Below are 22,192 nucleotides of genomic sequence, written 5' to 3'. Positions count from 1 at the left end.
ACTGCTGATGATGATGACACTGCTACTGTTACTGCTGCTGCTGATGACGATGACACTGCTACTGCTGCTGATGATGACGATGACACTGCTACTGTTACTGCTGCTGATGATGACGATGACACTGCTACTGCTGCTGATGATGACACTGCTACTACTGCTGCCACTGCTGCTCATGATGGCCAATGGCCACACCACCTCTGTGCCAACCCATCGGCCCAGGGCGGCAAGATCCCAATCCGCTGGACGGCGCCCGAAGCAATCCGGTGCCGGGCCTTCACGACGGCCAGTGATGTGTGGAGCTTCGGTGTCCTCACCTGGGAGGTGCTCTCCTACGGGGACAGGCCCTACTGGAGCATGAGCAACCACCAGGTGGGAAGAACGGAGCCTACCCTGACCTACACGCAAACACAGAACCATATAGGGACATATAGACAGACGTATAAGCGGAGACAGATATCACAGAGATACATAGAGAGACGTACATAGGCACACAGAGAATAACAGTCAACACCGTACCTGGTTGATTACGTTCTTCCTGAGAATGCTAAATTTGAGAGAGAATTAAACACAGAACCAGAGACATATAGACAGACATATAAGCGGAGACAGATATCACAGAGATACACATAGAGAGAGACAAACATAGGCACACAGAGAATCCACGCCTCTATGTCAAGGCCTCTATGTATCTCTGTGATGTCTGTCTGCTTATATGTCTGTCTGTATGTCTCTATCTCTGTGGGTGTCTATAGGTGTTTCTGTGGTTCTATATGGGTCTATAGGGGGCTTCTATGGGTCTGGATGTTTGTGGGGTTCTGTGTATCTCTCTGGGTGTCTATAGGTGTTTCTGTGGGTCTCTATGGGTCTATAGGGGCCTATGTTTTGTCTCTCTCTATGTATCTCTGTGATATCTGTCTCTGAGGACGGCTGCTTGCGTTGTGGCCGAAACGTCGTGAGAATTATTTTATTATGTTTTATTTTAATTACTTTATTAAATCTAGTATACTTGTAATGTAATACAACACAGAGAGTCGGATAACATGACAGTCAACCACAGACATATAAGTAGAGACAGATACCACAGAGATACATAGAGAGAGACAAAACATAGGCACACAGAGAAACCACGCCTCTATGTCAAAGTATACTAGATTTGTGTTTCTATTTCATTCATACCGGATGATGATTGCTTGTGTTGAAATCGAAACGTCGTATGCTAGTATTTAATTCATTACTTTCTCTTGATACGTCACTTTACCGAAAGAACCAGTCATTCCTGCAGTCACGAAAGCTCCAAATTAAGTTTATAACCAGCCTTGCCACGTCCATCGCTGCCATGGCAGCTGTTAGTGGCCGTGCTGTTGGTGGTTTGGGCCAAGTCTCGATGGACGATGAGAGAGCGTTTCGACGGAGGGTAGGGTCCTCAATGTACCATCAATGTGTCCTCCTGGAGCTACTGAAGCCATAACCAGCCTTGCCACGTCCACCGTGATCATCGCAGGTGTCAGTGGTTGTGCTGTTGGTGGTTTGGGCCAATTCTCGATGGACGAAGAGGGAGCTTTTAGACAGAGGGTAGGGTCCTCAATGTGTTCACAACGCATCCTCCGGGGGCTACTCACAGCGCTGCCGCGTCCACCGTGGGCATCGCAGCCATCGGTGGTCTGAGCTGAGTCTCGATGGGCGATGAGGGAGCGTTTGGACAGAGGGCAAAGTCATGAATGTATCATCAGTGTGTCCAACTGGACTTCCTGCAGTCAAAACCAGCCTTGCTCTGTGGTTCTTTCGGTAAAGTGACGTATAAAGAGAAAATAACAAATTAAATACTAGCATACGACGTTTCGATTGCAACACAAGCAATCGTCATCAGGTATAAATGAAATAGAAACACAAATCTAGTATACTTAGACATGTAATGTAATACAACAGAGTCGGATAACATAACACCCTACCTGGTTGATTACGTTCTTCCTGAGAATGCTACATTTGAGAGAAATAAAACACAGAACCAGAGACATATAGACAGACATATACATAGAGACAGAATCACAGAGATGTCTCTGCGGGTACCCTAGCGGTCGCTCTGGGGGGTCCCGCAGCGTTCCGTCCCACGTGAGCTCCCCAACCTGCGGCCATCCTGCGGCGTCGGCCGCCACTAATCCTCTCATCCGCCACCCCTATCCCCTCCCGTTGTCTCCTGCGGGGGTGTGCCCAGGTGATCGAGTCGGTGGAGAGGGGCTACCGACTGCCACCGCCCCTCGACTGCCCCCCCGCCCTGCACACCCTGATGCTCGACTGCTGGGAGGCCGAGAGGGCACTGAGGCCTAGCTTCGGGCAGATCCTGTCTCGCCTGGAGGGGCTGCAGGAAAACCCCAGGGCCCTGGGGGGGAGCGCCGCGGGTGGACGGAGAGCCTCGGGGTGAGGAGGTGGTGGGGGTGGTGGGGGTGGTGGAGGTGGTGGTGGAGGAGGGCGAGGAGGTGGAGGGGGTGGAGGTGGTGGGGGTGGCGGTGGTGGAGGAGGTGGAGGAGGAGGGGGAGGAGGTGGTGGTGTAGGAGGTAGATGAGGAGGAGGAGAGGGAGGTGGAGGAGGCAGTGGAGGAGGAGGAGGTGGAGGAGGAGGTGGTGGAGGAGGTGGTGGGGGTGGTGGGGGTGAGGAGGTGGTGGAGGTGGTGGGGGTGGTGGGGGTGGTGGAGGTGGAGGAGGGCGAGGAGGTGGAGGGGGTGGAGGTGGTGGGGGTGGTGGTGGAGGAGGTGGAGGGGGTGGTGGTGTAGGAGGTAGATGAGGAGGAGGAGGAGAGGGAGGTGGAGGAGGAGGCAGTGGAGGAGGAGGTGGTGGAGGTGGTGGGGGTGGTGGGGGTGGAGGAGGAAGAGGTGGAGGAGGTGGAGGAGGTCAAAGAGGAGGTTGTGGAGGAGGAGGTGGAGGAGGTGGTGGAGGAGGTGGTGGAGGAGTTATTGCAAACATGACTCCTTGTATAAAGGTGTCAGTTTTTGTACCAGTTGAAAGGGTAAAAACCTACTACTATATTTTGCCACTGGTAAAGGAGATGTCTCATAGTGTAAATGCTTAACCCCAAGCTCTCAATACTCTGATAGTGCGCTGTCTTTGAGTTGTACGCCTTTTGGCGTCATCTGGTCCAACACCAATGGAGACTAGGCTCTAAGAAAAGCTGTCTCGGGTGTGGACCAATCAACTTCAAGGACAGTGCATACATTATCATCATCAGAGTTGTTTCTTTTTGTTTGCATTTTGACTGCTTGTGTTGTGGTTATTGCAAACATGATCCCTTGTATAAAGGTGTCAGTTTTTGTACCAGTTGAAAGGGTAAAAACCTCCTACTATATTTTGCCACTGGTAAAGGAGATGTCTCATAGTGTAAATGCTTACCCCGAGCTCTCAATACTCTGATGGTGGGCTGGTTAGAAGCTATTCGGCGCTTCGATTCACCTTAAACACATCACTTCCTCTTTCATCATCGCCGCCCAGCAAAGGTTAAAAACTACTAAAAACAACTCATCTTCACCTCTGTTGGTGACTGCCAAGAAGAGCTTCATAGCTCTTCGGATTCCTCCCGCGGTCGATCTCCTGATGATGCCTTCCCCCCCCCACCCCATCCCGCGTCCGTAGCGGCGTCCGATCGACCCTCTACCACAACGTTCCCGAGTTGCTGAGCTTCCCAAGTGTTGCCGAGTGGCTCAACGCCATCGGCATGGCCATGCACCAGGCCAGCTTCCAGGAGGCCGGCTTCACGACGTTCCCGCTCGTCCACCAGATCACCCAGGAGTGAGTCGCCCACTCAGTCAGTCGCCCAGTCAGTCGCTCAGTCAGTCGCCCAGTCAGTCGCCCAGTGACTTACCCACTAAACCCACCCACCCATCCACCCAACCACCCATCCACTCACCCATCCACTCACACATCCACTCACACACCCACTCAATCACTCACTCTCCCACTCACCCACCCATCCACTCTCCCACACACCCACACACCCACTCTCTCACCCACCCACCCACCCACACACTCTCTCACCCACCCACCCAACCACTCACGCAACCACTCACGCAACCACTCAACCAACCACTCACTCACCCACCCACATACCCACCCACTCACCCACCCACTGACTCACCTACCCACCCACCCACCAACTCACCCGTGCTCTCTCCTTGCTATTCCCCTAGGGACCTGCTGAGGATAGGAGTCCACCTGCCAGGACACCAGAAGAAGATCCTCTACTCCATCGAGGCCATGCAGGCACAAGCCTCTCAGCCCACAGCCTCCTAACTCCACCACCACCGCCACAACCACCACAACCACCACCACAACCACCAACACAACCACCAACACACAGGAAGGATCCCTCCTCCAGCCTCCAGCTCCCACAGTGGCCTCCTCCACAACTTGAATCATCTGCAGGACCTTCTCAATAATCCGCAGGACCTTCTCAATGATCCATAGGACTTTCGAATGATCTGTCGGACGTTCTAGAGGATTTGTAGGACTTTCTCAGTGACCTGTAAGACTTGCTAGAGGTTTTGCAGGACTTTCTGAAGGATCTGTGGTACCCTTCTCAATAACCTGTAGGACTTTCTCAAGGTTCTGTAGGCTCTGTTGGACTTTCTCATTAACCTGTATGACCTGCTCAATGACCGGTAGGACATTCTCAATGACCTGTAAGACCTTCTCAATGACATGCATGACCTCTCAAGGTTCTGTAGGATCTGTTGGACTTTCTCATTAACCTGCAGGACATTCTCAATGACCTGTAGGACCTTCCCCACAACCTCCAGCTTGCAATAACCTCTGAAACCCATGAGACCTCAGAAATCGACAGATCTATAAGATCTTCTCAGTATTATCCAGGACGTTCTCATACATCTCAAGCACCTTCTCAAGAAACTCTGGATCCTGTAAATAACCCTTTCAAGAATCTCCGGGACATTTGCAAGACCCTCCAGATTCTGTAGGAATATTATCAACAATTCCCAGGACCTTTTCAAGAACTGTCAGATTCTATAGAACTTTGAACAATCTCTGGGAACTTATCAACAACCTCCAGATCCTGTAGGACCCTCTCAACAATCTACTACAACCTTCTCAAAAACTGTCAGTCTCTGTAGGAACCCTTTGAAGAATCTCCAGGACATTTCCAAGAATCTCCAGATCCTGTAAGGAACCCTTTCAAGAATCTCCGGGACATTTGCAACAACCTCCAGATCCTGTGGGACCTTCTCAATAACCTCTTGGAACCTCCTCAACAACTGTCAGATTCTGTAGGAACTTTCTCAACAATCTCCAGGACCTTCGAAAATCCTCCAGGACCGTGTCAAGAACCGCCAACACACAACCAGCGATAGCTCTACACCCGTAACGAATCGGCAGTGGGGTTTTTTTTTTACTTTTTTAAAACTTTTTTTAAAACGTTTTTTAAAACTTTTTTTTAATACTTTTTTTTACTTTTTAAAAAACTTTTTTGTTAACTTGACACACAAACCTCATCACTAATTGGGCCGCGTTGTCAGGGTGGTGGCAGCGGCGGCGGTTTTGACGACGCCACGTTCTGTATCGACGCGACCTTAACCCAAACTATAATGGAGGTTTTTTTGTTGGGGTTCGATCGCGTAAATATATAAATGTAAATGTGTCGTTTAAACCCGCCACCACCCGACACAGCCAATTAGTAAGGTTTGTCGCGGAAACGGAACGTGACAATTTCGTTACTAGTACAGCACTAGTGCATACTGTATGCATAGTGTAGTGTATAGTGTAGTATACTCGTACACTAGTGTATAGTGAAGTGTATCGTGTAGTGTATAGTGTAGTGTATAGTATAGTGTAGTGTATAATGTAGTATACTAGTGTATAGTGTAGTGTATAGTGTAGTGTATAATGTAGTGTACTCGTACACTAGTGTGTAGTGTATAGTGTAGTGTATAGTGTAGTGTATAATGTAGTATACTAGTGTATAGTGTAGTGTATAGTGTAGTGTATAATGTAGTGTGCTAGTACACTAGTGTATAGTAGTGTAGTGTATAGTGTAGTACACTAGTGTATAGTGTAGTGTATAGTGTAGTGTATAGTAGTGTAGTGTATAATAGTGTAGTGCATAGTATACTAGTACACTAGTGTGTAGTGTAGTGTATAGTATAGTGTAGTGTATAGTGTAGTGTATAGTGTCGTGTATAGTATAGTGTATAGTAGTGTAGTGTATAGTAGTGTAGTGTATAGTGTAGTGTATAATGTAGTATACTAGTGTATAGTGTAGTGTATAGTGTAGTGTATAATGTAGTGTAGTGTATAGTGTAGTGTATAGTGTAGTGTATAGTGTAGTGTATAGTAGTGTAGTGTATAGTAGTGTAGTGTATAATAGTGTAGTGTATAGTATACTAGTACACTAGTGTGTAGTGTAGTGTATAGTGTAGTGTATAGTGTAGTGTATAGTGTCGTGTATAGTATAGTGTATAGTAGTGTAGTGTATAGTAGTGTAGTGTATAGTGTAGTGTATAATGTAGTATACTAGTGTATAGTGTAGTGTATAGTGTAGTGTATAATGTAGTGTAGTGTATAGTGTAGTGTATAGTGTAGTGTATAATGTAGTGTACTAGTACACTAGTGTATAGTAGTGTATAATGTAGTGTATAGTGTAGTGTATAGTATAGTGTATGGTAGTGTAGTGTATAGTAGTGTATTGTGTATAGTAGTGTAGTGTATAGTAGTGTATAATGTAGTGTACTAGTACAACCCACCGGTGCATTGGAGAGCAAATCCACAACATTTACAATCTGAGTACCGTGACCGTTTCGCCAGTGATCACCACCAGCATCATCAGGATGACAGCCCGGCAATTAATGTCGTGGATTTGCCCTCGCAACACACCAGCGTGCTCGACTAGCAACGGATTGTAAACCTAGTGCTCTACTAGCAACGGATTGGCACGTTCCGTTTACTACGTCACAGAGGTCGCAAACGGGTTTTGATTCCTTACCCGTACCCAGCCGCACCAGGGTCGCAAACGGGTACCCGTACCCGTACCCTATACCCGGCCGGGTACGGGTAGGGTACGAGTACCCGATTGCGACCTCTGGGATGAAGCCATGTTGCAGGCACGGGTGGGTTGATTCTAGGAACTTGAATTGTGAGAAGAGACAAGACGTTGGGAAATGAGTGACAAACGGTGACTCACCGGTGACTCACGGTCTACCCGTACCCGGCCGCACCAGGGTCGCAAACGGGTACCCATACCCGGCCAGGTACGGGTAGCTGGGTATCAGGTAGGGTACGGGTATCGGGTACCCGGTTGCGACCTCTGCTAAATAACATGACCTTACTAATTCTCTGCGTTGGGTGGCGGCTGGTTTAACCACGCGATGTTTATAAATTTGGTCGTCTAAAGGCCCATGTGTAACTCGGTGGTTCTTTCGGTAAAGTGACGTATTAAGAGAAAGTAATGAATTAAATACTAGCATACGACGTTTCGATTGCAACACAAGCAATCATCATCAGGTATAAATGAAATATAAACACAAATCTAGTATACTTTTAAATGTAATGTAATACAACAGAGTCGGGTAACATAACAGTAAACACCCTACCTGGTTGATTACGTTCTTCCTGAGAATGCTAAATTTGAGAGAGAGATCAATCACAGAACCAGAGACATATAGACAGACATTTAAGCAGAGACAGATATCACTATCAGGAAGAACGTAATCAACCAGGTAGGGTGTTGACTGTTATGTTATCCGACTCTCTGTGTTGTATTACATTCCATTTCTAAGTATACTAGATTTGTGTTTCTATTTCATTTATACCTGATGATGATTGCTTGTGTTGCAATCGAAACGTCGTATGCTAGTATTTAATGTATTACTTTCTCTTGATACGTAACTTTACAGAAAGAACCAGAGAGTCATTCCAGCAGTCACGAAAGCTCCTAATTAAGTTTGCCCACGTGTGACCCAAACTAACCTCTGCCGTGGGTAATATTGGCCGCGAAAGGGACCTCCTCCTACTACTACTCCTGGAACTACTACGAGTACTAGTCTTACCTGTGAACCCACACGGTTCACCCCGTGTTCTTGTAGAGGGGGAAAATTTGAGTTTTTCGGCTCCGCGAGGCGTTACGGCAGGCAGCAAAAAGTTGTCTATTTGTTTGTGTTTCTCTCCCTTGCAATGGGACCCCTTGTAGGGTGAACGTTGGAATTCACAAGGAGGCACGGAGGTCGACCAATAAGGTTTGAATTGGTCCTTGATGAGGTAGGGTGCCGATAACGGGTCGAAGGGCATCACTACTACGTATACTCTTAGTTTTTTCGGTAAAGTTACGTAGGTAAAAAAATGCAATTAAAATTAATACAAATTTAATTAAAATAATTAAACATTTATGACATTAATAAAAAAGAAAATCAAAAATAATTATTAATTTTTATTATTTTTAACTTAATTTTTTTACCTACACGGTGACTTTACCGAAAAAACTACGAGTATGAATCCTTGCAGTCACGAAAGCTTCAAATCTAGAATCACTACTACGCGTTGACCGTACAGCGATCTTCTCCGTAGTTTTGTTAAGGACGAGTCCACGGTCGTCACCACCACTGCCACTACCTACGACTATTTTGGTGCTACAATTGATACAATATCCGCCATTCGCCACCCACGGCGCCTGTGCCAGGCTAGGTGCACTTTGAGGCTACTACGTGATGCGTCAAAGGCTCTTGCTCGCTTACAAAGAGGTCACGGGACAGACCCAGCAGGTGCCGTGGGTTGACTGCTGTGCCAGGCTAGGTGCAGAAGGTCACAGGACAGACCCAGCAGATGCCATGGGTTGGCTGACTGAGATGACCGGTAGATGCACCACCAGCTGTACCCTCCTACTGTGCCAGGCTAGGTGCAGGAGGAGGTCACGGGACAGACCCAGCAGGTGCCATGGGTTGACTGCTGTGCCAGGCTAGGTGGAGAAGGAGATCACGGGACAGACCCAGCAGGTGCCATGGGTTGACTGCTGTGCCAGGCTAGGTGCAGGAGATCACGGGACAGACCCTGCAGGTGCCATGGGTTGACTGCTGTACCAGGCTAGGTGCAGGAGGAGGTCACGGGACGGACCCAGCAGGTGCCATAGGTTGACTGCTGTACCAGGCTAGGTGCAGGAGGTCACAGGACAGACCCAGCAGGTGCCATGATTTGACTGCTGTACCAGGTTAGGTGCAGGAGGAGGTCATGGGACAGACCCCGCAGGTCCCATGGGTTGACTGCTGTGCCAGGCTAGGTGCAGGAAGAGGTCACAGGACAGACCCAGCAGGTGCCATGGGTTGACTGCTGTACCAGGCTAGGTGCAGGAGGAGGAGGTCACGGGACAGACCCAGCAGGTGCCATGGGTTGACTGCTGTGCCAGGCTAGGTGCAGGAGGAGGAGGTCACGGGACAGACCCAGCAGGTGCCATGGGTTGACTGCTGTGCCAGGCTAGGTGTAGGAGGAGGAGGAGGTCACAGGGCAGACCCAACAGGTGCCATGGGTTGACTGCTGTGCCAGGCTAGTTGCTTGAGGAGGAGGTCATGGGACAGACCCAGCAGGTGCCATGGGTTGACTGCTGTGCCAGGCTAGGTGCAGGAGGAGGTCACGGGACAGACCCTGCAGGTGCCATGGGTTGACTGCTGTGCCAGGCTAGGTGCAGGAAGAGGAGGTCACGGGACAGACCCTGCAGGTGCCATGGGTTGACTGCTATGCCAGGCTAGGTGCAGGAGGAGGTCACGGGACAGACCCAGCAGGTGCCATGGATTGACTGCTGTGCCAGGCTAGGTGCAGGAGGAGGTCACGGGACAGACCCAGCAGGTGCATGGGTTGACTGCTATGCCAGGCTAGGTGCAGAAGGAGGTCACGGGAGAGACCCAGCAGGTGCCGTGGGTTGACTGCTGTGCCAGGCTAGGTGCAGGAGGAGGTCACGGGACAGACCCAGCAGGTGCCATGGGTTGACTGCTGTGCCAGGCTAGGTGCAGGAGGAGGTCACGGGGCAGACCCAGCAGGTGCCATGGGTTGACTGCTGTGCCAGGCTAGGTGCATGAGGAGATCACGGGACAGACCCAGCAGGTGCCATGGGTTGACTGCTGTACCAGGCTAGGTGCAGGAGGAGGTCACGGTTAGCGCAGTGTGTGTGTGTGGGGAGCGGTGGTACAGTGGTTAGCGCACTGTGTGTGTGTGTATTGTGGGGAGGAGCGATGGTGCAGTGGTTAGCGCACTGTGTGTGTGTATTGTGTGGAGCGGTGGTGCAGTGGCTAGCGCACTGTGTGTATTGTGGGGGCGGTGGTGCAGTGGTTAGCGCACTGTGTGTGTGGGGAGCGGTGGTGCAGTGGCTAGCGCACTGTGTGTGTATTGTGTGGAGCGGTGGTACAGTGGTTAGCGCACTGTGTGTGTGTGGGGAGCGGTGGTGCAGTGGTTAGCGCACTGTGTGTGTATTGTGTGGAGCGGTGGTGCAGTGGCTAGCGCACTGTGTGTGTGTGTGTGGGGAGCAGTGGTAAAGTGGTTAGCGCACTGTGTGTGTGTATTGTGTGGAGCGGTGGTGCAGTGGCTAGCGCACTGTGTGTGTGTGTATTGTGGGGAGGAGCGGTGGTGCAGTGGTTAGCGCCACGGGGCCCTGAGTTCGATTCCCTGCTCAAGGTCACCACGACCGGTGATTGAGATTCATCTGAACCGGTTACCCTGGGTGGGGGGGGGGGGGGGATGGGGGCCGGGGGCCCTGCTGGGGGGGAAGACAAAGGCGGCCGGGCGTGGTGCTGGTCACTTCAAAGTGGTCGTAGCCTTCGTAGGCAGCGCTTGCCCCAGCAGCCTTTTGGCTAAACGGGGGGGGGGGGGGTGGGGGGGCGCACAATATGTTGTTATATATCGTGTACGTGTGTGTGTGTGTATTTATGTATATGATGAAACCGTCATCAGCATTTGGGGGAGACAAAGGAGGCCGGTAAGACGCTGCTCGTCAACGGCCCCAAGACACCACACAGAGACCCACAGACTCACCACACAGAAAGCCACAGACTCACCACACAGAGACCCATAGACTCACCACACAGAGAGCCACAGACTCACCACAGAGACCCACAGACTCACCAGAAACCCACAGACTCATCACGCAGAGACCCACAGACTCATCACGCAGAGACCCACAGACTCACCACACAGAGAGCCATAGACTCACCACACAGAGAGCCACAGACTCACCACACAGAGAGCCACAGACTCATCACGCAGAGACCCACAGACTCACCACACAGAGACCCATAGACTCACCACACAGAGACCCATAGACTCACCACACAGAGAGCCACAGACTCACCACACAGAGAGCCACAGACTCACCACACAGAGAGCCACAGACTCACCACAGAGACCCACAGACTCATCACACAGAGACCCACAGACTCACCAGAAACCCACAGACTCATCACGCAGAGACCCACAGACTCATCACGCAGAGACCCACAGACTCACCACACAGAGAGCCATAGACTCACCACACAGAGAGCCACAGACTCACCACACAGAGAGCCACAGACTCACCACACAGAGAGCCACAGACTCACCACACAGAGACCCATAGACTCACCACACAGAGACCCATAGACTCACCACACAGAGACCCATAGACTCACCACACAGAGAGCCACAGACTCACCACACAGAGAGCCACAGACTCACCACAGAGACCCACAGACTCATCACACAGAGACCCACAGACTCACCAGAAACCCACAGACTCATCACGCAGAGACCCACAGACTCATCACGCAGAGACCCACAGACTCACCACAGAGACCCACAGACTCATCACGCAGAGACCCACAGACTCATCACACAGAGACCCACAGACTCACCACACAGAGACCCACTGACTCACCACACAGACTCACCACACAGAGACCCATAGTCACATGGCACTATGGGTTAGTGAGTGATTAATGAGTGGATGGGTGAGTTAATGAGTAATTGGTTGAGTTAATAAGTCAGTGAGTGAGTTAATGAGTTAGTGAGTCATTGTATGAATTAATGAGTGGGTGGGTGACTTAATGAGTTCGTGAGTGAGTTAATGAGTGAGTGAGTTAATGAGTGAGTTAATGAGTGGGCGGGTGGGTTCATGAGTGGGTGAGCTAATGAGTGATTGGTTGAGTTAACAAGTCAGTGAGTGAGTTAGTGAGTTATTGAGTCAGTGGGTGAGTTAATGAGTCAGTGACTGAGTTAATGAGTCAGTGACTGAGTTAATGAGTCAGTGACTGAGTTAATGAGTCAGTGACTGACTGAATGAGTGGGTGAGTTGATGAGTCAACCCGCGCCCACTAATGACGAATTCACATCAATATCACGATTGTTCTTTTCTCCGATATCAACCACCGACAAAGTTTACTTCACAAAGTTCCACCAGTTGCGAGCGAGCGATAGCTGGGGTGTGTGTGGGTTTACACGCGGTAGATACGACTAGCATTATAATAATATTATATATAATGATGATTATTATATTGGGGAGATGTGTCCCGTAGGATGAGACGGTTATAGACGGATGCTGCTGCTGTGTCTCATGTCTGCGGAGTTTCATCGGACCGCCACGGCCATCGTGAACCCCCTGAGAGAGAGGACACCCAGACCCAGGCTCTCAGTGTCTCTGACACGGCCATCGCGAACCCCCTGAGAGAGAGAGACACCCAGACCCAGGCTCTCAGTGTCTCCGACACGGCCATTGTGAACCCCCTGAGAGAGAGAGACACCCAGACCCAGGCTCTCAGTGTCTCCGAGACGGCCATCGTGAACCCCCTGAGAGAGAGAGACACCCAGACCCAGGATCTCAGTGTCTCCGACACGGCCAGCGTGAACCCCCTGAGAGAGAGAGACACCCAGACCCAGGCTCTCAGTGTCTCCGACACGGCCATCGTGAACCCCCTGAGAGAGAGAGACACCCAGACCCAGGCTCTCAGTGTCTCCGACACGGCCATCGTGAACCCCCTGAGAGAGAGAGACACCCAGACCCAGGCTCTCAGTGTCTCCGACACGGCCATCGTGAACTCCCTGAGAGAGAGAGACAACCAGACCCAGGCTCTCAGTGTCTCTGATACGGCCATCGTGAACCCCCTGAGAAAGAGAGACACCCAGACCCAGGGTCTCAGTGTCTCTGACACGGCCATCGTGAACCCCCTGAGAGAGAGAGACACCCAGACCCAGGCTCTCAGTGTCTCCGACACGGCCATCGTGAACCCCCTGAGAGATAGAGAGACACCTAGACCCAGGCTCTCAGTGTCTCCGACACAGCCATCGTGAACCCCCTGAGAGAGAGAGAGAGACACCCAGACCCAGGCTCTCAGTGTCTCCGACACGGCCATCGTGAACCCCCTGAGAGAGAGAGACACCCAGACCCAGGCTCTCAGTGTCTCCGACACGGCCATCGTGAACCCCCTGAGAGAGACACCCAGACCCAGGATCTCAGTGTCTCCGACACGGCCAGCGTGAACCCCCTGAGAGAGAGAGAGACACCCAGACCCAGGCTCTCAGTGTCTCCGACACGGCCATCGTGAACCCCCTGAGAGAGAGAGACACCCAGACCCAGGCTCTCAGTGTCTCCGACACGGCCATCGTGAACCCCCTGAGAGAGAGAGACACCCAGACCCAGGCTCTCAGTGTCTCCGACACGGCCATCGTGAACTCCCTGAGAGAGAGAGACACCCAGACCCAGGCTCTCAGTGTCTCTAACACGGCCATCGTGAACCCCCCCCCCCTCCTCCCCCCCCACCCCGGGTCCTGGCATCCGATGGGATTGTTCGTCTATTTGGCGCGCGTGTGCAGCACGGATTACGTCGATTGTTGTACATGAGTAGTACCCATCACCCCCATCCCCCCTCCAGTCCCCCCAATCCATCCATCCATCATCGTGGTGGTATCGCCTCATAGCCTAATTGTTGGTGCAGACGTGACAATGATAACCCAAGTTATTGACATCATCAGCCGTCATCGTCACCGTCACCTCCATCGTCGAAGTCGTCATCGTAGAAGTTTGCAAGTCTCACGTGAAGTCCGACACGGCCATCGTGAATCGATCGGCCAACCCCAAAACCCCACTAAACTCCCACTAATCACCAACTCGCCACTTCGGTTAAGACTCTCAGAGAGAGAGAGGGACACCCAGACCCAGGGCTCGAACCCAGGATCTCAGTGTCTCCAACACGGCCATTGTGAACCCCCTGAGAGAGAGAGAGACCCAAGGCTCAAACCTAGAATCTCAATGTCTCTGGCACGGCCATTGTGAACTCGCTTAGAGAGAGACACCCAGACCTAGGCTCTCAGTGTCTCTGACACGGCCATTGTGAACCCCCTGAGAGAGAGAGAGAGACACCCAAACCCAAGGCTCGAACCCAGGGTCTCAGTGTCTCCATCATGGCCATTGTGAACCCCCTGAGAGAGAGACACCCAGACCCAGGGTCTCAGTGCCTCCGACACGGCCATCGTGAACCCCCTGAGAGAGAGACACCCAGACCCAGGGTCTCAGTGTCTCTGACACGGCCATTGTGAACTCCCTGAGAGACAGAGAGACACCCAGACCCAGGGTCTCAGTGTCTCTGACACGGCCATTGTGAACTCCCTGAGAGACAGAGAGACACCCAAACCCAGGCTCTCAGTGTCTCCATCATGACCATTGTGAAACCCTGAGAGAGAGAGAGACACCCAGACCCAGGGCTCGAACCCAGGTTCGTGTAGTCCTCAACCCCCGTCTCCCTCCGCGGAGGTGTTGGGCCCTAAGTACCTGGTGCATTGTTAAGGCGAACATCCGCCACTCGGGGAGACAAAGGCGGCCGGGCGTGGCGCTGCCCACGCGACATCCCCATCGCGTGCCGTTCTGGCCTTCGTAGGTTCTGCTCGCCTAACAGCGCTTGCCCCAAAAAGTCCGTGCAGACTCCACGGGGGGGGGGTATCTTCTTGTCTTTGTCGTTCCACTTGTAATAAATGTCGTGGAAGCGACTTCTGCAATCTGGTCTTTATTTGTCTTTCATTACAACGCTCCTTGCAGCAGCAGCCCCGCCCAGATGGGAGGCCTCTCCCTCTGCGGCAGGAATAATGGCGGACGTCGTTTCCCGCTGAAAATCTCGATCATCGGCCCTTGGGTGAGTTCCACGCGGGCCGACCGGGGGCCGCTGATGACGCGACCGCCGTCGCAAGATTTAACAGGATCGCACGGAGCTCCGCCAGCCGACGCCACCCCTCGTCCGTAGCCGGAGATGTTGTTTCGCCGGCCTGTCGGCGATGAGCGCCGTCGGGGAGAGTGGCAGACGGAGGTAGAGGGCCCGCAGCTCCCGCCAGCTCGTCCTTGTCCGCCTCGACCTCTTCCTCCGACGGAGGGTCCGGTGGGTTTCTCTTCTTCAAGTGCTTGGACATTAACACTATGGGAACCTCATTTGCCAGTAAAAATATGATAATTGTTTTTTTACCCTTCTATCTGGCAACAAAACTGACACCTTTTTACAAACATGACTCCTTACAACATGACTCCTTGTAAAAAGGTGTCAGTTTTGTTGGCAGATAGAAGGGTAAAAAACCAATTATCATATTTTTACTGGCAAATGAGGTTCCCATAGTGTAGATGCTTGCCCCGAGCTCTCATACTCTGATGGTGCGTTGTCTTTGAGTTGTGCGCCTTTTGGCGTCATCTGGTCCAACACCATGTGAGACTAGGCTCTAAGGAAAGCTGTCTCGGGTGTGGACCAATCAACTTCAAGGACAGTGCACATTATCAGAGTTATGCCTTTTATTTGTATTATGACTGCAGGTATTGCGGTCTATACAAACATGACTCCTTGTAAAAAGGTGTCAGTTTTGTTGCCAGATAGAAGGGTAAAAAACCAATTATCGTGCTTGGACATTTTGTAAGAATCGTCCAAACGGTCTCAAGAGACACTTCTGTCACCAAAGTAATAAAGGTCGTTGAAGCGACTTCTGGAATCCGGTCTTTATTTGTCTTTCTTTTACAACACTCCTTCACGCTGCTGACAGACAGCGTGAGAGGGATAGAGAGAGAAAGAGACACGCGCAGCCTGGACCACGTGGCAGCCTGGACCACGTGGCAGCCTGGACCACGTGGCAGCCTGGACCCCGCTCCAGCATGGCCTCTCCCCTCCGTTCGTTCCAGTTCTGACCACGTGTTGTTGGTCTCCACACCTATTTAATACCCGGGTCACGTGGTACGTTTCCACCAATCCTGGTTAGCCTCTATGGAATGTTCCAGACTCCACCGTAGGCTCCCGGGACCACGCCCCTGACTCGTCTCCCCATTGGCTGTGGCCAAAGCCAGCAGAACCAATCCTCTACTTACAGCTGTCACCTTCCCATTACGTCAGGGCCATGCCCCTAGGCTTCCCCCCCATTGGATATGGACCAGGACCGGCAGAGCCAATCATCGTGACGAGTTGTGATCCGTCAACGACCCGGATATATCCTCACATTACACAAGTATGTTGTCCTTCTCTGTGAGGAGTGCTGTTCCATTTGCATTCAGGAGAGGTGAAGTTCCTGAGTGTTGCGGACCATAGACCTGCTTGAGCGCATCAGAGGCACTTGGTGTTGTTACTGTCAGCGTAGGACTGAATGTCCGCAGCTTTTGCGCACAGCCAGGTGTCTTGCACGACTCCGAGTCTCCGCTGGACAACCCTGCAAACGTTGAGGAAGGCAGTTTTCTTTAAGCTTGAGCTGCTGTCATTCAGATGTGCTTTATGCAGCCGATGTTTTTCGTCAAGGAGTGCTCGGATTTCTGCATCGTTCTCATCAAACCAATCTTGATGTGTACGTATGGGAACACCAAGTGATTCAAGGGCTGTAGAATGCAGCACGGTCTTGAGAGCAGTCCAGTCTGCCTCAGCGTCTGTCTGCTCGAAGCTTAGAGACTCCAGGTGATGGTCTAGAGCCTCAACAAAGGCCAGTCTGGTGTGTTCCTGTTGTAGGCGAGTGATTCAAAGTTCATTTATTAGGTATAGCCCTGTGAGCCATTCGGCTCTTGAATCGGGTGCAACCGCAACAAACCAAAAAACTAAAACATGAACAAGAAAACATCTTCAAGTGACTATGTGCAAACAGAAAATCCAAGAAAAGACAGCAAAATATTGCAAAAAAAATCACCGTACACCAACCCTGTGCAAATATCCCAGTGGGATATAGTGATGTTAAGACGCTTGACACGTCTTTTTCCTTGTGGGCGTCTGGGAGGCTTAATCCGGATGTTAAGTTTGGAGATGATGAGACGGTGGTCAGTCCAACAACATTCAGCACCACACTTCGCCTCGGTCACCCTGACATCGTGCCGGTCGCTTCTCCTCACGATGACGTAGTCAATCAAGTTGACAGTGGTGTGTGAACGTGGATGCATCCGTGAAGTTGTCTTGCGCTTCGGTAGTTGGAATATCGTGTTGGTGATGAGCAGGTCAAACTCAGAGCAAGTTTTCAGCAGCAGAAGGCCGTTGCGGTTACATTTTCCAATGCCGTGTGCACCTACGACTCCATTCCATGATTGATGATCACTTCCAACTCTGGCGTTGAAGTCACCAAGTATCAGGAGTTTGTCAGAGCTGGCTGCGGCAGCAATAATGACTTCCAGGTTATTATAAAACTTGGTTTTGATCTCGTCAGAGTTGGTCATGTTAGGGGCATAGGCACTGATGATGATAGGTGGAGCTTTAGGGTCATTAAACAGTCGCTTATACCCTTGGGTTGGCTTGCCAGTTGGTTGACCAGGTGGTTTTTTTACACCAAAACCAACACCAGCATCACGTCTCTCCTCCTGGCCTCGTCCGCTCCAGAAGACTGTGTCACCTGCACCCACTTCCAGTATTGGCCAGTCGGGTCTCACTAAGGGCAGCAACATCCACGTTGAGTCTGGCCAGCTCTCTCCCCACGAGGGCGGTGCGTCTCTCAGGTCTTTTTAAATCCTTTATATTAAGTTCGCTTGCGTGCTTGCTTGCTTACGACCGTGCAAATCTTTCGGTCGTTTTTTAACCCACTTCCCGTGATCCAATCGAGCTGACATTTTCTACACAGACTCGTTGTGCGTGACAATTAATTTTCGTGAAAAAAATTTTTACACTGTTTAGGGAAGCAAAATTAAATATTTAATTACCAATTGCTTAATGCTGGCAGACAATCATCTGACCCATAGGTGGCAGCCATTTCAAGCCAGAGGACGAGAGGACTCTAGCCGCCACGCATATAAAGGATTTAGAGTGAAAAACTTTGTTTTTACGGGTTAATTTTTTGATCCTCATGTGTCCATCAAAGTGCGCACATTCCAGATGCCAACAGTGAGTGGTGGGTATCACTTTGGTCTTTTTCATTTTGTTTTTCGACCGCAGGTTTGGGATCCCGACAGCTGCGGTAGGCTGGCCAGGGATGTTTTGAAGCAGGCAATCTTTAGGGTACCTTTTCTAACCCTTTCCTCACTACGGAGGTGAGCAGTGCGATCCTGAATAGGGCTGCTCAGTCGCTCAGTGTGCTGCCGGACTTCACTGCTGCTTCGGTCCAGTGAGCGAACGACCAATATCCTGAGCCGCCTGCGTACAGGTTTGCGGCTTACGGCATCCAGCATATCCGTGCCTGCTGCTTCGTGGCTCGCCCATCGCCACAGGACTTGGATAATGATGGTAAAAAAGTGCCATGACTTGCGCAGAGAACTTGGATTTAAGCGAGGGTGATTTACGCAGTGTCAACCTCGCTCTCTCGACCAGTCCCATCTGCACCCAGTGGCAAGACGTAGTCAAGACGACCGGAGATGGTACTGGTTGCAGTGGAAGAACCAAAGACCCTTTTGGTGGAATTTTCTCCACCAGGGGTTCCACATGCTCAGGCTCAGACAAGTTGAGTTTTCCGGGTTAGTTAACCGCCGCCCGGGGTACGGCGTTGGCAGCTGCCGACTGTAGCGACTCGCCAGGGATGTGGAATCTGGTGTGCGCCTACAGTAGCAGCGAGAGGCCCGGCCCAGATGGAACAGCCTGAGGCACAACTAGCTGGTCAGACAGACTCATCACACACAGACCCACAGACTCGCCACACAGAGACCCACAGACTCATCACACAGAGACCCACAGACTAACCACAAAGAGACCCACAGACTCATCACACAGAGACCCACAGACTCACCACACAGAGACCCACAGACTCACCACACAGAGACCCAGACTCACCACACAGAGACCCACAGACTAACCACAAAGAGACCCACACTCATCACACAGAGACCCACAGACTCACCACACAGAGACCCACAGACTCACCACACAGAGACCCACAGACTCACCACACAGAGACCCACAGACTCATCACACAGAGACCCACAGACTCATCACACAGAGACCCACAAACTCACCACACAGAGACCCACAGACTCACCACACACAGGCACACACAGAGACCCACAGCCTTACACAAAGTGGGTGGATGAGTGGGTGTGTGTTTGTCTCTATCAACCCATGACAGCTGGGTCTGTTCCATGAACTTCCTCGTGCACCTAGCCTGGCACAGCAGTCAGTTCACTGCCTGTCCCGTGACCTCCTGCAAGCAGCAACCCCTCACGTGCCCTCAAGGTGCACCTCGCCTGGCACGAACGTCGTGGTGACATCACCGCAACTTGGTGTCGAACGGCGGCTGTTGCTGCCGTGTAGGGGAGGGGTGGTGCAGTGGTTAGCGCACTGTGTGGGTGGGGAGCGGTGGTGCAATGGTTAGCGCACTGTGTGTGTGTGGAGCGATGGTGCAGTGGTTAGCGCACTGTGTGTGGGTGGGGAGCGGTGGTGCAGTGGTTAGCGCACTGTGTGTGTGTGTGGAGCGATGGTGCAGTGGTTAGCGCACTGTGTGTGTGGGTGGGGAGCGGTGGTGCAGTCGTTAGCGGACTGTGTGAGTGGGGAGCGGTGGTGCTGTGGTTACCGCACTGTGTGTGGGGAGCGGTGGTGCTGTGGTTACCGCACTATGTGTGTGTGGGGAGCGGTGGTGCAGTGGTTACCGCACTATGTGTGTGTGTGTGGGGAGCGGTGGTGCAGTGGTTACCGCACTATGTGTGTGGGCTGGGAGCGGTGGTGCAGCGGTTAGCGCTAGGCCACGCTACGAACCCGGGTTCGATTCCCGCTCACGGCCAACACACCCAGCGGCGATGATCTGAACCGGTGTCTGATGTGCGTCCGTCGCCTCCCACGACATATGCGTCCGTCGGGGTCACATCCGTCGCCCGGCTCGCGTCTCGGGAGGTGCTCGGCCCGTCCGCGATGTCACCTCCTCCGGCAACGTTCCGATCCGTTACCTCGGTCCCGTGCCCGCGTGTTCCACGATGGGGAAGGACGGCCGTGGTTGCACAGATCGGCGGATTTGATTGAATTGACGCGCGTCCTTGCTGCGTGTGTGCGCGTGTGTGTAAATGGCCTGGTCATGTAGCCCGCATGCCCAGCCACCGCATGCCTAAACAGCTTTTGTTCGGCCGGATCGAGGGAGCTAAACGGGCGGGGCACGGGCTAGAGAAGAGATGGAGTGATGTGGTACAGGAGGACGTGGAGCTGAGTGGACTTGCCGATGAGTGGTACCAGCGGTGTCAAGATCGGCCTCAGTGGAGGAGGCTCGTGAAGGACGCTGCTACTGGGCAGTTGGAGGCAGTCGCACCTCCAACAACAACGGAGGGCGGAGGAGCGACGATCACAACAATGAGCGGAGCGCCGGGTGACTAAAGCACAGCAAGTTGGCACAGTAGGGGGCACAGGTGGTGCATCAACCAGTCGTCTCGGTCATCTCAGTCAGTCGACCCGTGGCACTTGCTGGGGCTGCCCCGTGACCTCCTGCCAGCGGGCGTTCGACACTTCACGTGGCCTCAAGGTGCACATGGCCTGGCACAAGCGTCGTGGTGACGTCACCACCGCTTAGTGGCGAATGGCGGTTGTTGTTGTAGATCTTATCGATTTCAGGGGATTTCACATGGGTTCACATTTTTTGCTTTTATTTGCGCAAAGAACAAAAACGGAAGCACGGTCCGAAGAAGGTTGGCTTCCGTAGGGGCAACTTTTTCGTTTCCGTAGGCCCCTAGGCCACGGGAGGTGAGTGGGTAGGTGAGTGGGTGGGTGAGTGGGTGGGTGAGTGGGTGGGTGGGTGAGTGGGTGGGTGAGTGAGTGAGTAGGTGGGTGAGTGGGTGAGTGAGTGGGTGGGTGGGTGGGTGAGTGAATGTGGTGGTGGTTATAGTTGTGGTAGTTTGGTTGTGGTGGTGGTTATGGTGGTGGTAGTGGTTGTGATGGTTGTTGTGGTGGTTGGTGCTGGTTGTGGTGGTTGGTGGTTGTTATGGTGGTTGGTGGTTTGTGGTGGTTGTGAATTTTTCTCCCAGGTCGGGCAGAGGGAGCGACATTGTTGACCATTCCACTGCTGATGCTGATGATGATGTTGATGATGTTGATGATGATATTTTTGACATTCCACTGCTGATGATGATGCCGATGATGTTGACCATTCCACTGTTGATGATGATGCTGATGATGTTGTTTGACCATTCCACTGTTGATGATGATGATGTTGACCATTCCACTGCTGCTGATGATGATGCTGATGATGTTGTCGACCATTCCACTGTTGATGCTGCTGCTGATTAAGACGATGACGATGCCGTGGAAGTTTTGCTGCAACGGGAATATTGAGGGGGGTGGTGACGTGAATGCGTGGACCGAATAAAATGTTTTGTCGATACACAACTCTCTCCTGCTGCTTCTGCCCGGTGGTGGTGGTTGTGGTGGTGGTTGTGGTGATGGTGGTGCTCACAACTTGGTCTCTCAAATCAAGGGCATTTCACTGTCCCCCAGATGATTTTCTCGTCAGCTTTGATGTAGTTTTCTCTGTCCACCGTAGCAATAATTGAAGACTTAGTCCAACATGGACTGAATCCTGATGTTCCTGCGCTGGTTAGGCACTGCCTCACCAACACGTACTTCACCTGGAATGGTACTTTCTATAAACAAAATGAAGGTACCCCCATGGGATCCCCCTTGTGTCACCAGTGATAGCGAATGTTTTCATGGAGAAATTTGAAACATGATATTTAGAGACCCATAGAGATGCATAGAGACCGATAAGAGACACAGAGACCCATAGAGATACATAGAGACCCATAGAGACATAGATGTTGCACACTCGAAATTAATCTTGTGAAGAACAGCACTGTCACTCTGTAAAAT

General features: G+C 51.8%; 1 protein-coding gene across 1 annotated transcript; it reads left to right on the top strand.

Moving 5' to 3' along the window:
- Positions 1–219: 219 nt before the first annotated feature.
- On the top strand, positions 220–10,699 carry LOC144955524 (ephrin type-B receptor 3-like; the record flags this gene model as incomplete). Its single annotated transcript, XM_078885713.1, has 4 exons — positions 220–369; positions 2,213–2,415; positions 3,621–3,776; positions 4,175–10,699. Coding segments are annotated over 4 exons (612 nt in total), but the record flags the coding sequence as incomplete, so codon positions are not given.
- Positions 10,700–22,192: the final 11,493 nt, after the last annotated feature.

This window comes from Lampetra fluviatilis, unplaced genomic scaffold (assembly GCF_964198595.1).
Source record: "Lampetra fluviatilis unplaced genomic scaffold, kcLamFluv1.1 SCAFFOLD_1031, whole genome shotgun sequence".
Classification (NCBI taxonomy): Eukaryota; Metazoa; Chordata; class Hyperoartia; order Petromyzontiformes; family Petromyzontidae; genus Lampetra; species Lampetra fluviatilis.
This window is presented reverse-complemented; position numbering and strand designations above follow the sequence as displayed.